This window comes from Jaculus jaculus, chromosome 4 (assembly GCF_020740685.1).
Source record: "Jaculus jaculus isolate mJacJac1 chromosome 4, mJacJac1.mat.Y.cur, whole genome shotgun sequence".
In the NCBI taxonomy this organism is placed as follows: domain Eukaryota; kingdom Metazoa; phylum Chordata; class Mammalia; order Rodentia; family Dipodidae; genus Jaculus; species Jaculus jaculus.
Window position 1 is genome coordinate 91,621,153 of NC_059105.1, and position 16,252 is coordinate 91,637,404.

The 16,252-nt window shown below is 43.7% G+C and overlaps 1 protein-coding gene across 1 annotated transcript in view; it reads right to left on the minus strand.

The window, feature by feature from the left end:
* Nucleotides 1-11,692, minus strand: part of Kif5c (kinesin family member 5C) — a 181,755-nt gene extending 170,063 nt beyond the window's left edge. Inside the window, exon 1 of the mRNA XM_045147133.1 lies at nucleotides 11,513-11,692. Coding sequence (XP_045003068.1) covers nucleotides 11,513-11,638 — 126 coding nt within the window. The 5' untranslated portion in view covers nucleotides 11,639-11,692. The remainder of the gene's footprint in view (nucleotides 1-11,512) is intronic.
* Nucleotides 11,693-16,252: the final 4,560 nt, after the last annotated feature.

Below are 16,252 nucleotides of genomic sequence, written 5' to 3' on the forward strand. Positions count from 1 at the left end.
CCTACAAAACCCTGAAAGTCTGAAGTCACTGCCGTGTTCTGGATCTAGAGGTTAACAGTGTGTGACGGAGACATGCTCTTGGTAAGGATTTAATTTAGCACAGACAGAGCTGCCTTATGAACAAACTAGCAGCAGCAATTCCAGGAGGAAAGCAAGGAGTGAGGCTAAAAACCAGGCAATCCCCATCTCTAAACTGCTTCCTCTCCAAACTGTGGGTGCCCAGTAATGTGCATTAGCCAGTAATGGCAATTCTAGAAAGGTATTTTAACAAAAATTGGCAAATGCAGAAGGAAGTGTGCTGTACTAGTATGCATAACACCCCTATTTATAGTTAAGGAAAAACAGAAAAACTCAGATGCTCCTCACCAAGGAACACTTAAATAGTCGGGCATGGTGGTGCACACCTTTAATTCCAGCACTCAGGAGGCAGAGGTAGGAGGATCACCACTAGTTCAAGGCCTCCCTGAGACTACATCGTGAATCCCAGGTCAGTATGAGCTAGAGAGAGACCCTACCTCAGGGGAAAAAAAAAAAAAAAAAAAACAGGTAAATAACTGATTAGGCATATAGTGAAATTATAACCAACCTTTTAAAATGCTCATGCCTGAAGTATACCACTTAGTAAAATGGGTTTTAGAGTACATACTATAAAATCATATCTTTATTTTAAAAACAAAATATACACAATAAGAATAGAAGTTGGTATGTACAATAAAATGTTAATGGTGGAATCCAACATTGTGGTAACATTAAGTAGTTTGGGCCTTTTTTATGTCTTTTTGCATGGTCTGAATTTTTTTTCAGTGAGTATGCAATATATTAAGAACCCTCTGAGAAGGCTAGAGAGATGGCTTAATGGCTAAGGCGCTTGCCTGCAAAGCCAAAGGACCCAGGTTTGACTCCTCAAGACCCACGTAAGCCAGATGCACAAGGAGGTGCATGCATGTAGTTTGTTTGCAGTGGCTGGAGGCCCGGGCACACCTATTCTCTCTCCTCTCTCCCCCCCCCCCCCTCTCCCTATTTCTGTATCTCTCTCAAATAAATAAAAATAAAATATTAAAAAATAAAAAGAACCCTCTGAGAAATAAAGCTATTTCTCCTCTTCCTTCTCTTCATCCTCTCCCTTCTTTACTCTGAGATAAGGTCTCACTATGTATCTCAGACTGGAGATGCCATGCCTCAGTCTCACAAATCCTGGGATTACAAGTGCATTCTACTGTACCTAGTTCAGGAAAAAAATAAATGCCATTTCTTTCACAACAATAATAGAACCATGAAGGTGCCTAGAGCAGGAAACACAAGTTGCCTATGCTGGAGAGATCAATAGAGCCATTCAAGCAAATAACCCCAGACTCAGACCAAGAGGACTCCCCTTTCTTTTCAAGGACACCTTGTACTGAGCACCTACTTGCTCGGTGCCAGACCTTGGGACAGAGTAAATGGACACACTCTTGCCCTCAAAGAGTGGAGGAAAGAACACATTACACATGACTGGGGGACTATCCGGTAAGAGGAACTACCCTAACCCACAGGTAGGAGTGGGCAGGGCTTCCCAAGGTGTATCAGTCCCAACCACTGGGGGGCTTTAGGATGGGAAATGTTTTCTGAATGCAGGCTGTGGACCAACCACAGTGCTCAGCACTCCACATGCATTAAGTAGCCCTGAAGGGAACTGCTGTTATCACTATCTTATAAGTGAGAGCCCTAGAACTTAATGCAGTTCAGCAATTTCACAGGCTCCCAGAGCTAAGAAGCCTCAGAGCTGGGAGTTGATCGTGGATTGACTCACATACACACAGGTCTGATGCTATGAGATGCTACAATCCATCAATCTCAAGTATTCTCTCCCAGTCCCTCTGTGATACTTAGAAATGACCACAGACTTGCAATGTAATGCCTACTAAAGCAGGTTTGATTGATATGCAACAAGTTGGTTAAGGGTGAGCTTTCTCAGCCCCAATATGAAAAAAACCTAGGAGTAATTTAAGATGAAATTGGTCTGTTGCAGGGTTTTTTTGTTTGTTTGTTTTTTGTTTTTTAACTCAAGAGAAACCATTAGGGAGCAAGTTTTTGTTTTCCTGTTTTAGTAAGAAGACACAGGTGACAAATCTGAGGTAGGGATTAAAGAGAAAACACAAGTGGGGGGGGGGGGTTCCAACTTTAAAGAAGCAGAGAAAACTCTACAGGAATTCCCAGGGTATTTAAGGAAATACAGATATTGACCTCTGTGAAGATTTGATGCCAAAGCAGGAAAAGAAAAACCCTTAATCACGATACACTATGGGACTGATGGACAAGATGGAGTCTCCACAGGAGTTAAAATTCCTCATAATTTTCACTTGTTAGAAGAACTGGAAGCAGGTCAAGAAGGAGTGGGTGATGATAAGGTTAGCTGGGACCTGGAAGATGATGATGATAACATGACACAAGGCAGACAGGCATGACTACTGGGCCACCAAGGACAAACGATGAAAACAGAATACATAGCCTGAAAATAAAATGTGGAACCAAATACCCAGAAGCGCCTCCATCCATTAGATTTGTAACGAAGAGTCCATATGAATGGAATAAATAATTCCAGTGGAATGGCTACATAGTTCTTCTATCCAGCATCCTGACAGCTAGTCAAGAAAAGGAAGGTTCCAACTCAGCTCCAGCTTGATTTCTTGGTGACTTGAAGCTCCAGCAATAGTCTTACCATGTACTTCTGGCAGAAAATAAGTAATTTTTAACAAGAATCTATTTTGTAAAATTTTTATCCAAATGCTAAGTTTATATGTTTTCCTATTGAATAAAGCCTTCACTTGTTGGATAAAAAAAAATTATTGTTAACAGATAAAAATTTAGGTCTATTCATAAAATTTGGCCTATTTATACAAAATTTTATTTTGTCTATAATCTTAATCCTCTACACTACTAATTAAATAAACTGATGACACCAAAAAATGGGTTGGAGAGGGCTGGAGAGATGGCTTAGCAGTTAAGACTTGCCTATGAAGCCTAAGGACCTTGGTTCGAGGCTCGATTCCCCAGGACCCATGTAAGCCAGATGCACAAGGTAGTACATGCATCTGGAGTTTGTTTGCAGTGGCTGGAGGCCCTGGCGCATCCATTCTCTATCTATCTGGCTATTTCTCTCTCTGCCTGTTGCTCTCAAATAAATAAATAAAAATGAACAAAAAATATTTTTAATGGGTTGGAGAGATGGCTTAGCAGTTAAGGTGCTTCCTGGCTAAGCCAAAGGATCCAGGATCAACTCACCAGGACCCATGTAACCCAGATGCACAAGGTGGTACGTGCGTCTGGAGTTCATTTTGCAGCACCTGAAGGCCCTAGTGTGCCCAATCTCTATCTATCTGCCTCTTTCTCTATCTTTCAAGTATATAAACAAATAAAAACTTAAAAAATATTTTTAAAAAAGATACACTTATTGGGTCTGGAGAGATGGCTCAGCAGTTAAGTTACTTGCCTGCAAAACCTAATGACCCAAGTTTGCCTCCCCAGTACCTACATAAAACCATATGCACAAGGTAGCTCATGCATCTGAAGTTCTTTTCACAGTGGCTAGAGGCCCTGGCATGTCCATATTCTCTCTCCTCTCATTCATTCATTCATTCTCTCCCTTTCTGTCTATGTGTTTCTGCTTGCAAATAAATAAAAATATTTAAAAAGGATACACTTATTAAGCAAGTATATAACTACAGTAAAGCAAGCAGAATTATTTTTTAAAAATTCCTGCCCAAGAAACTTCAAGTTTAGTAAGGAGGATATACATACAAGCACAATCTTAGACATGCCGTACAAAGAACCAGCTAATAGGCTACCTGACATCATGCTGGAAAGTGCAGCAGGGGAGAAAAGTCTTAACCCACAGCAGACCCTGCAAGCCACAAAACCAACCAGCCAACCATCCCAGTAAGATGTGCCCACCGGTACAACAGTGGCATGACTGTTACAAGGGTAACCAACTGCTCTCTGCCTGGATTTGAGGCCTGCGAATTGGAGGGAATTCATGTCTGGTATTGAAAACCTAATTAAAAGCCTATGGCTGGGAAGGTCATAGGCTTGAGTAGCAAGGAAGGGGAGTACTACAGTTGTTTGGCTAAGTGAGTATGTCCATCACATTGCCCTCTAAATATCTATGTTTATGACCATAGATTAATGCTACTCTCACCTTTAGACATAGAAGCTTCTTTTTGTAAAGACTTAAAACTCATCAAGAGCTAAGAAGTGACTGTTGAGTGTTCAGTGTTAAATAAGACATCTCTATCACTCCCTCCAAGGCTCAAAGAACGTGTGAGTCAGAGGACAGGAGAGAATGCTCTGAAATGCTGTTTCACACATGTGAAGTGGCCTTTGCACTTATCACCTCACAGTGACTGTCACTCCATGCACAAGTCCTGCAAAATATCAGGTTCATCAACATTCTGTCATGGATGGTGGGGAAGGGGTAAAATAAAAAGACTAGCTGAGGGATGGAGAGATGGAGACATGGCTTAGTGGTTAAGGCGCTTGCCTGTAAAGCCTAAGGACTCACGTTCAACTCTCCAGATCCCACATAAGCCAGATGCACAAAGACGAGGCAAGCACAAGGCTGCACGTGCCCACTAGGTTGCAAAAGCATCTGGCATTCCATTGGAATGGCTGATGCCCTAGCATGCTAATTCTCTCTGCCTCACTTTCTCTAAAATTAAAAATAAATAAATAATAAAATAAAATAAAAATAAAGACTGCTGAAAATGATTTGGTGGGAGAGTAAAGGGATGGAGACAAAGAAGGTAATGGGAAGAGATTACTAACAAAATACATAATGTACATATATAAAAAAAAGTTAGTATTTAAAAAAAAAAAAACAGCTAATGGGGCTAGAGGGATGGCTTGGCAGTTAAGGCATTTGCCTATAAAGCCAAAGGACTTCAGTTCAATTCCCCAGGGCCCACATTAACCAGGTGCATAAGGGGGCGCACGCATCTGGCATTCATTTGCAGTGGCTAGAGGCCCTGGCACGCCCATTCTCTCACTCTCTCTCCCTCTTTCTCTGTCAAATAAATAAATAAATAAAAACATTTAAAAAAAAAACAGCTAATGGAAATCTGTAAATAAAAGGACATGTGCATTGACTTTGATGCCACAAATAAGATGAAGAGTGGTTCTTCCAAGCAAGAGAGGACAAATAAATGCCTGAAAGAATGGAAATGCAAAAAAAAAAAAAAATCAGAGGCTAGACAGAGAGGGGCGGTAATTTGGGAGAAAAAGCTGAGTCTAAAAAAGAGGACATTTATAAGCGGAATAAGAAACATGGAAGGTAGCTAACATTGATTGGGCATTTTATGTGTGCCAGACACTGTATGACAAGTTCATTTATTTCATCCTCATGACCCTGTGATATAATTCTCCCCACTTTAAATATGAGAAAACTAAGCCCAGAAAATAAATAAATAAACAACTTGAAAAAGGTCCCATAGCTAGCTAGGGAATTCATAGTAGATTTTGTCTGACTCTCAACTAACGGTGTCTCTATCACCAGTGGTTGGCTTCCCAGGACATGAGCTAGGCGATGGCTACTTCTTCATGTTTTGTCCCTCTAGCATCTAAGGGCGTATTTACAGGAAACCACTGATCTATTTCAAGGGATAGATCTCTGAATTTAGAGCACAGGAATGAGGAATGATATATCTAGACATTACTACATTAGAATGTACTTAGACCCAAGTAACTGACTAAACTATTTTAAATTTTGGCTTAAAATGTTACTGCTTTTAAAGGAGAATGCTAAGTGGCCCAACCACTTTGGAAAAGGCTTTGGCAGTTTCTTGTAGAGTTAAACATATAGTTGCCATATCATCCAGCAATCCCACTTCTGGGCATTAAACCAAGAGAAAAAAATCATATTCATACACCATCTATATGCAAAGGTTTATAGTAGTTTTCTTCATAATCACCCCAAACTGGAAATAATTCAAATGTTCTGCAACAGGTGAATGAATAACAAACTGTGGTATATCCCATAATGTGACAAAAATGAACCATTTGTATAACATAAATTCTCAAAGAATTTTAAGTGAAAAATATCAGACTCAAAAAAAGGTATTGAAAATGATTTTGTTTTATGACAAGCTGGAAAAGGCAAAATTAGAGAAAGAAAAAACAGACTGTGTGGGTGCCACAGGAGTGGCATGAGTTACTTTTTGGTTTGGTTTGGGTTTTATACATGCATATGTATGTGTATACATGTGTACATGGAGGCCAGAGTTTGATGTCAGGTGTCTTTGTCAGTCACTCACCACCTAATTTTTTAAAATATGTATATTCTTAGCGGCATGTATACACACCAGGCTCTCTTACAGCTGCAAAGGAATGCAAGATGCTTGCGCCACTTTCTGCTTCAGACCTCATGTGGGTGCCAAGGAATAGAACCTCTGCTTCAGGCTTTGTAAGCAACTGTCTTTAAATGCTGAGCCATCTCCCAGCCCTCCACCTAATTCTTTGAGACTCGCTGAACCTAGAGCTCAGTGAGTAAGCTAGACTAGCTAGCCAGCACGTCCCCTGTTCCTCCACTGTGGAGGAATGACCAGCTCAGGGTTTGTGATTTACATTCTTTACTCTCAAATAGGTCAGAATCTGCCCTGTCTCAGGAAGAAGTGCTCATCTTTAGCAAGACTTGTGTTCTCAGGACTAAAAGCCGAAAATAGCCAACAAGAGGAAACTGAAGACTGTTTCAAAGAACTACTGGGAACTTGCCAAGTTAGAGATCGTCCATCAATACAGCCGTTTTAAAAGCAAGAGGCAGAGCCCCCAATAATGGATGACTCACCCGGATTTATAGCAGTTAATGGAGCTGTACTTTGAAAAAGCCCATAAATCCAAGATTTTTCTCTGAAAACTACTGTAGTAGGAGAAGGTGCCCCATTTCTAATCAGTAGCCCCACCCCCTTCCCACTTCTGATTCTCCATCAGTGTCACTAGCTCTCCTTATTTTCAGCCAATCTGAATGCATTCTTCCCCAGTTTATTATAGCATTTTTAATACAACAGATGTCCTCTTGCCAGGCCTGTTCAGAGGAATGGCATTTCTCTTCAAGATTTTTTTAAATATTTATTTATATGAGAGAGTGAGAAAGAGAGAGAGTATGGGTGTGCTAGGGCTTCCTGCCACTGCAAACAAACTCTAGTTGTGCATCTGGCTTTATGTGTATACTGGAGAATCAAACCCAGGCTGGCTGACTGGCTTTGCAAGCAAGGACCTTTAGCCACTGAGCTATTTCCCCAGCCCTCTTCAAGTTTTGTTTTTTTTTAGCTACTTCCCTACAGCCCATTGTCAAAGTACATAAGTTAAATACATCAAAGATCAAAGTAAAGATTTCTAGAACCAACAAATAGATCAATAACATTTTAAATTGCATTCTATAGAACAAGAAAGCAAAGATACACAACATGGATGGGCCTTATTGGTACAACTATGGCTTACAATATCACAAGCTATGTGACCAAAACTAATAATAATCTAAGGGAAAACATGTGACAACATATACAAAACAAATGTGTCAACAGTTTGAAATAAGGAGATTGTGGCTGGAAAGGTCAGGAGAGAAAAGCTTTGCATAAAAACTCTAGAAGAAAAAAGAAACCTGCAGGAATGGTGGGATGATTCCTCCAAGACTGTACACTGTCTCAAAACATTGTCTTAAAAGAGAAATCTAGGGCTAGAGAGATGGATCAGCAGGTAGAGATGCTTGTTAGCGAAGCCTGATGGGCCAGGTTCAATTCCCCAGTACCCACGTAAAGCCAGATGCACAAAGTGGCACATGCATCTAGAATTCATTTACAGTGGGAAGAGACCCTAGTGTAACCTTTCCTCTCTCTCTTTCATATTCTCTCTCTGCTTGCAAATAAATAGAGAAATTCAGAAACTCAACGTGCAAAATCTCCCTTGCAATATACACCTCCATCAGAATTAAGTAGGACTTTTTTTTACAAAAGGTAGGGTCTCACTCTAGCTCAGGCTGACCTGGAAGTCACTATGTAGTCTCATGGTGATCCTCCTACCTCTGCCTCCCGAGTACAGGGATTAAAGGTGTGCACCACCATGCCCAGCTTTTTAGTAGGACTTTAAAGGAAAAAAATAAATAAACTCAAAACTAAGACTTTCTGACATTCTGAATTTACACTAATAGCTAACCCCAGCAAATTTCCTTCTTATCTCTGCAGAGAGTGAAAGTGACTACATTTCTGGATGGTTCTGGGTTATGTGATCACCTCCCAGGACACCCACCTGAGACAGCCTCTGTGTATAATTGAGCTGTATGCACTACTGCCAGGTAGAGCCTTGTCACCTGGTGTTTGAGTATAATGTAAACACCAGCTGCTAGCACTGCATGCAGACAGATACGCACTACTAGTTCAGTGGGAAGGGTCCTAGCCCAAGACAGCAAATCTCAGCACTTATCACTGGTAGTGTTCTGGTCTGCACACTCGCTCAATGAAAGATGCTAAGAGAACATGCACAACAGCACCATCCAGACTACGTCCAAATGGAAACTAGCCAACTACCTGCCACCAGCTAAGCTGGGTGAAGTGGCACACACCTGTAATCCTAGCACTCTAGAGGCTGAGGCAGAAGGATACTGAGTTTAAATAAAGCTAGCCTGTACAACATATCCAAGACCTGTCTTTAAAAAAAAAAATTGGGGCTGGAGAGATGGCGTAGCGGTTAAGCGCTTGCCTGTGAAGCCTAAGGACCCCGGTTCGAGGCTCGGTTCCCCAGGTCCCACGTTAGCCAGATGCACAAGGGGGCGCACGCGTCTGGAGTTCGTTTGCAGAGGCTGGAAGCCCTGGCGTGCCCATTCTCTCTCTCTCCCTCTATCTGTCTTTCTCTCTGTGTCTGTCGCTCTCAAATAAATAAAAATTAAAAAAAAAATTAAAAAAAAAATTGCCAGGCATGCTGGCACACACCCTTAATCCTAACACTAGGGAGGCAGAGGTAGGAGGATTGCTGTGAGTTCAAGGCCAACCTGGAATTACAGCATGAATTCCAGATCAGCCTGGGCTACAGTGAGACCTACTTTGAAAAAAAGAATTTTAATTAATATAAACTGTGACACATTCGTATCAGTCAATACTTTAGAACACAGAAGATGAATTTGACAAGCATGTTAGTTGCAACAAAAGAAACTCTATTGTACGGTTTTATGTACATAAGGTTAAGAAACTCTAGCACAGCACATCTGTAGCATCAGAAGTCAGAATACTGGTCACCTTGGGGGAAGGGAGTCAGAGACTGGAGAGATGCAAGAGATCAAGGGAACTGAAAATGTCTGTTTCAAGAACCTTATCAAGCTGTACACTAATTGATAACACTTTGCTTTATGATATTTTATTTCAAGAATAAATTTATCTTTCAAAATTGTCATTTATATGAAATTAGGGTGAGGAAAAACAACTTTAGAAGTATAATATGTATATTCACATCTATAACTTTTTTGTTTGAATTTCTCATTTATGTGTTTCAATTTAGTCAATGACATATTATTCAAGTGAAAAATAAACATATGCTCATAGCAGTAACACTAAGATTAAGAATCTGTCCCTTGCACACCAGTCACAGGTAATTCATCACTCTACTTCATTGGTCCTGGTAGGAGAGGATGAGAAGCAGAAGTAGTAGCAGGAGGAGGTGGTGAGAATTTCAAGCCCTATAAAACCTCTGAAGAAAATAACAACAACACAAGGTCATCAGAACATTTTCTGGCACTATACAATTTTTACTTAAAAAATTGTTACAAAGCCCAAGAACAGGAACTAGATGTCCCCAGCAACTGCCACTCTTTGTGACCCAAGCACGTCTCTCTCAGGAAACAGTAGCTCAGACTAAGGCTAGATCCTGTCTCTGCTGTAACCTCAGCAAGCCACCTAGCCACTCCAGGCTGCCATAGGTAAGTCACTAACTATATGCCATTAACTATACAGTGTCCCTCCACCTCACTAAGCAGAGAGAAAGCCACTTTGCTGCTCTCACAGATCAGGTATCAGAATGAGTGGATGCCCATCCACACTGCATATGGAGGTCAGGATTTTCTTTTGACTGTGAAAATGGGGAGCCAGCGAGGGGAGCTGCCTTGTTCTTCGGTGAGGTACACGATGAAATTCCCATAGCCGGTCCCCTAGTGTGAAGAGTGCTTGCCAACCAGCACTGCTAGCTAGCACCTGCTAGCCAGAGGCCCTTTGCAGGGACTGCGGCAGACAACCTTGGCAAAGACGCTGGGGACAGCCTGGGCTCAGAATTTTCGGCTTCAGGATTGAGAAAGGCCTAATGCTCACTGGCAATACCTTCAGAAAACTGTCACCTGTCAATCACTTGACCTAAATACACCAGTCACTGGGGAAATGAGGGGGAGGGGGTTGGTCGGAGCATGCTCACTGATGGAGATGACATCACTTAATCAATGCTGGGGACGGGAAGGCTGCATCAGCAGGCTGGAGCGGGCTGCCAGGAATGTGTCAGCGGGGACCCGGGAGGCTCAGCTCGCATTAACTCGGTCTCTTCCCAGGCGGGTCGCATACAAAGGGAGCACCGTGGGCCATACACTCTAGGGGCTGCGGGTACGGGAGGGGGAAACGCTGGCTTATTTCATCAGATATATATTCCCTTAAGAACTGAAAACCACTAGAATTCCCTCCCCCTTCCGGCAGCCTGGGCTGCAGAAAGAGAGCTAAGTTGGGGGAGGGGATGTGGGGGGAGGGAGAGTGGGAAAGGGTGATCTAGAAAAAGGGATACCCTAGTTACACCGAGTAACTTCTGCTCTCTGCACAGAGGGGTGGTTTGGCCTCTCTCCCCCGTTCCGCAGATGTAGACAATCTCCTGTCCACCCAGCGTGAAACACACCAGTAGCTCAGCTCGGTGGACACCCGGGAAAGACCTGAGAGGGGTCGTCCCAGCAGGGAAGACAGTCATCCAGGGCATCTAGGCGTTGCAGGAAGGTGGCTTCCCAGGGCCACCAAGACCATCATCCCCTCACCCCCACACACATCCACACCTTCTGCACGCGGAGCGAGGTGAAAGCGCTTCTGCATGGCCGCGGGAGATTTTCCCTGCATCTTTTCCCTACCTTTATGGCTAAGGTCTTGAAGACAGACAAACTAAAGTGATGCCTGGAGTCATCTGCGGGCTACAGAGCTTATACTTTTAACAGGCCTGGACGCTCCGGCTTGGGGAGGGGGGGGGTTGACCCGAAACACAACCCACGCGGCGGCGAGTGTGGGAACAATAGGCCCACAAGGGCCCCCACCCCGCGCACAAAGGCGGACCCCGGCCCTCCTGAACCCCCACCCCGCTCCACCCGGCCCCGCCCCGAGGCCCGCGCCCAGCAGGGAACCGCGGGGCGGGGCGGGCGTGAGGACTCGGTCACCCGGTCCACTCGCGAGCGCGGCCCCGCGGGCAGCTCCGAAGGGGTGGCCCGGGGGATCCCAGGCTCTGCCGGCGGCGACGCGGGAGGCGGCCAGTCCCGACCACTTACCCCGATCACCACCGTCTCGTCGCCTTTGAATTTGGGGATGAATTTGTCCCCGCGCAGGATCTCAGCTTCGTTGAGGGGCCGGAACCGGCACATCACTTTGATGCTGCATTCGGCTGGATCCGCCATCTCGGCCCGGCGGGGAGGGGATGCGGGGCTGGGCGGGGGCCGGAGCCGGGGCCGGGGCTCGAGGGAGGAGGCCGCGCACCGCGCCGCCCGCAGCTAGGCCGCCTCCCGCCACGCTGCTCCTCAGCAGGTCATCGCGAACCGGGCCGGCCCGCCCGGCAGCTCCACCACCCGCAAGAGGGGCAGCCTCGCAGCCCCTCGCCCCGCGCGCTGCAGACCTCCTGCCCTGCCCTGCCCAGCCTTGCACCGCCCCCCGCCCCGGCCCACCTGCCCTCGACCACGCGGCGGGCGAAGGAGGCGATGCGCAGGGAGCCAGCCTCACCCGGCTCAGACCTCCCGGGCTCCGATGCGCTCAGCCATCCTGCATCAGCACCAGCACGCTCCCCCACCTGCAGGCCCGCCCCTCCACCCCGCCTCGGGACGGTGACGTCACTGCAGAGAGCCGCCCCGCCCCGCCTCGCCCCGGGTTTGAGAGAAGCGCATCCTGGGACTTGTAGTCCCTCGATCTGCATGTGGAAAGAGAGGATGTTTGGAGTGGTCTCGTGAAAAGAGCAGCGGTGGTTTGGCTGAGAATTCAAAGAGCTGCAGGACTTATCTGGATGCCCAAGCCAAAAAAAAAAAAAAAGAAAGTTAGAGCCAATATTGCTAGTTTAAAAAAATTTATATATATATATATATATATATATATATATATATATATATATATATATATCATCTATATCGTTCTATATCATCTCTCCTCATCCTTTCCTGATCACAAGGGAAAACGCTTCTAACTTAAAACAGTATATTATATCAACAATTATTAAGTATTTTCTCTGTATTGAAGGATTTCATAAGCGTCCAAAGGAAATCAAGAGGGAATGAGTATACATAAATATTTAGAAGTCAGTATACCTGGAAATACTTGCCCGTACATAGCAGTTCATAACAGTTTATATCTGATGAAAGTTAGGAAAGTTTTCATTGCAAAACACACCCCCCCCCCAAGTATTGAGCATACTGTTTCAGGGATATTGGAAACAACTGACATACTACACAGTTTCCTTGCCATCTTGTCCTGGAATGGACGCTGGTGGAAGGACGGCTACACAGAGAAACCAAGAATACCCGAACAGACAGGCCTTGCTGGGTTTTCCCACAGCGTCTACCAGCATTCAATGAGAACCTTCTTGTCCAAGCACTCCTAAGGCTGTCCATGCTTCAGTCATGCTTGGACCGTGATGTCTTCATGAAAAACCAAAGGAAACTGTTCAAGTTTCTGGGCACCTAAACACATGGAGGTTCACAGGCAAGTGAGCATGCCAGAAGAATGGTGCCCCCAACTGCATGAGGACCCAGATCCAGGACTCAAAACTCACCAGTCCTCATCCTTTGCAGCTCCTCATCTGTTTACATGCATCTCTTAAAAAAACTATGTGTAATAAACTGGTCAACGAGTCTTCATGAGTTCTGTGAGCTGCTCCAGAAAACTAGTCAGGCCTGAGGAAGAGTTAATGAGAAACCAGAGGAAACGCCAGTCAGTCAGGTAAATCAACACGGGGCTTGTGATTGGCATCATCAACTTGTGAGTCTGATGCCATCTGCAGTGCCAGGATGGACTGAGAGGACACCCAGGTGCTGTCTGTTTGATTGCCTCCTCATGGAGAGAAGTTCCTATAGATTTTCTGATTATAGACGTGATTTGAATTGTGAGCATATGGCCGGAGAAACTGAGTCTGGTTTTCTTTAATATCCTTGCAGCTATAGAATTTTGGTCAAGAAGATGCAAACTAATTCTGCAGATGAACAGGGGTGATGATTATAAGACAATGTGACTATATTTAATGCCACTGAACTGTACACTTAAAATGGTTGAAATGGTAAGTTTTACACAATTTATTTAAAAATATTTTATTAATTTATTTGAGAGAGAGAAGGAAGGAAGGGAGGGAAGGAGGAAGGGAGGGAGGGAGAAAGGAGAGAGAGAGTATGGGTGCAACAGGGCCTCTTGCCACTGCAAACCAACTCCAGATGCATGTGCCACTTTGTGTATCTGTATTTATATGTATACTGGGAAATCAAACCCAGGCCAGCAAGCTTTGCAAGCAAACAGACCTAACCACTGAGCAATGCCCTCAGCCCTTACAACCATTTTTTAAAAGATGCAATAGGAAAGTAGAAAGGAGGTACTGATTGTCAGATGCCCACTCCTCCTCACCTAGTAAGAAGCAAGAACATAATTTGAATAATTGTCCCCAGAGTTAGGGATGGATGAAATGTAATATCTTTTCCAGTGATCGGTTGGATCAGAAGAATGAAGTCAAAGTCAAGGAAACAGAAGAAGAAATTTTATCAAGTTTTTGGGAAGGAACTATCTTACCAAAACTTTTCTGTTCTAAGTAGAAGATGGCATTCAACACACTCTGTGATTTCATGGAGAATTAGGGTTAGGATTAAGCCAAGCTTGGGGAACAAGGCCCAGGTAACAAAAACATGGGTCCTTGAATACATCATCAAGCACCTGGTTCGCCAAGCCTAAAGTCCATCTTCCTCTAGACTTGCCATTTGTAACCAACAATTGCATCCTCTTTGAATCAGCTTTCTGTGACTTGCAGCTGAATAGGTCCTAAATGATCTAAGAGCTTATTTAGAAAGAAGGACATCCACAACCACAGTGCAGAGATCAGATTAAGTTTTCCATGCCTGGAGATGGTGAGAAAACCCAAGTGGCCAGGTAAAATTAGTGAGAGACTATCACTACATCCAAAAAGCAATCTGGCGTCCAATTATGATACTTGGTGTTCAACGTAAAGACCTTTATCACTGGACTAAACCAGAACCATCTTTGAACACAAAAAAAATCAAATAATTGTGCTTAGTGTTTGATACTTCTAACCACAGATGCACCAGGCCTATGACACAGGAAGCGACTGAGCACCTGGAATGTGGCTAGTAAGACTGAGGAGCTGAGTTTTAATTTTATTTAATTTTAATTCATTAAAATGTGGATAAGGTTTAGCAGGTGATACTTGATTGAAAACTTTAAAGTGTACTTGGGATGACTTGGCATATTAATCTACATTTTCAATCAAATTGTATGAAACCTAAGTACAGATTGCCTATTGCAGAGCAATATGTACTGTCCAATACCAGATGTACATTAATGCAAAATACAAATGGAGTTTGAAGACAGTGTGTAAGGGATGTAAAATGTCTCAATAATTCCTTTTGTATTGGTGACATGTTGAAATGAAAAGACTTTACCTATTTGGAGTAAGTGAAATATATTAGATAATAAATTGCCACTTGGGAGATGTTTGTTAAAATTGACTTTTAAACATGTTTAAAATACCTAAATGGCTCACATGATATTTTATGTGTGCATGAATGCATGTGTATGATGTGTGTGTGTGTGTGTGTGCGTGTACACGCATGTGCGCAGGCATGAGACACAGACATGTGTACAGATCAGTCCCGTCCTTGCCTTCCACCTTGTTTAGAACACAGTCTCTTGTGCATCACTGCATTTGTCAGGCTTGCTAGTCCTTGGACATCCAGGAATTTTGTCTTAGCTTCCCATCTCACTGTAGGCTTTCAGGGATTTCAGACACTCAGTACCACATCTGGCTTTATATAGGCTCTCAGGACCTAAACTCAGGTTCTCAGGTTTTGGGGCAAGCAGTTTATCCATTGAGCCATCTTCCAGCCCTCACATGGTATTTTTGTTGAATAGCATTGTTCTAGATGCTACTTCCAATTCAACCAGGTTGATAAAAAGATTCTGAAAATGTACTAGTAAGGAGTACTATATCTAGCAGATGTTTGTAGTCTTTTGGACTCTGGAAAAAGTTACAATTAGAATCTAGTTTTCAGCATTTGCCCCCAGCAGTAGGGTATTTTTCATTATTGTAATAAATATTGAAGGCAGGCAACTTTATTATTTCACAGTTCTGGGAGAATAAGTTCAAGGGGCTATATCTAGTGGAAACCTTTGTTCTTTATATATATGCATATACATATACATATTCTGGCAGAATCCAATGGTGGGTAGTACCTAGCATCAAATGGCAAGAGGCAGGAAGTGAAGTGAATCTGTGTCTATCTAGTCTCTGTCCCTCCTCTTCTAAAGTCAATGGGTTCAACCTCAAGGCCTCCACCCTAATTATTTCATCTAATTTTGTCACCTCCCAAAGGCCACACTTCTAACCACTATAGTTGGATTGTTTCCACCTTCCCTATACTTCACGATGGGGACTAAGTGTCAACAATGAAGCCTTGAGAGACACTCAAACCACATCCCAAATCATACTGTTTCTGTGGTGAAATTTCCTCCAGTTACCTCCATCTCAGAAGAGTCTGTATCCCATAGTCTTATGTCAAAGGTACCAGGAAGAATGACAGCTCAGGGCAAGGACAAGGAAGACCATGTGTCCAGTCATCTCCTGAGTGATGCCTGGATAGCCACAGGAGCAGCAACACAATCATATTGAAAAGGACCAAGACCCAGCAGAGAGGGCCACACATAGTGGCCTCTCCTCAGCAGAGCTAAGAGATGGCTTAGGACACAAACACTGAGAAACAGCATTTCCTTAAGGAGGGATATAAGGCAAATACCTGCTCTCAGGCTGGAGAGAG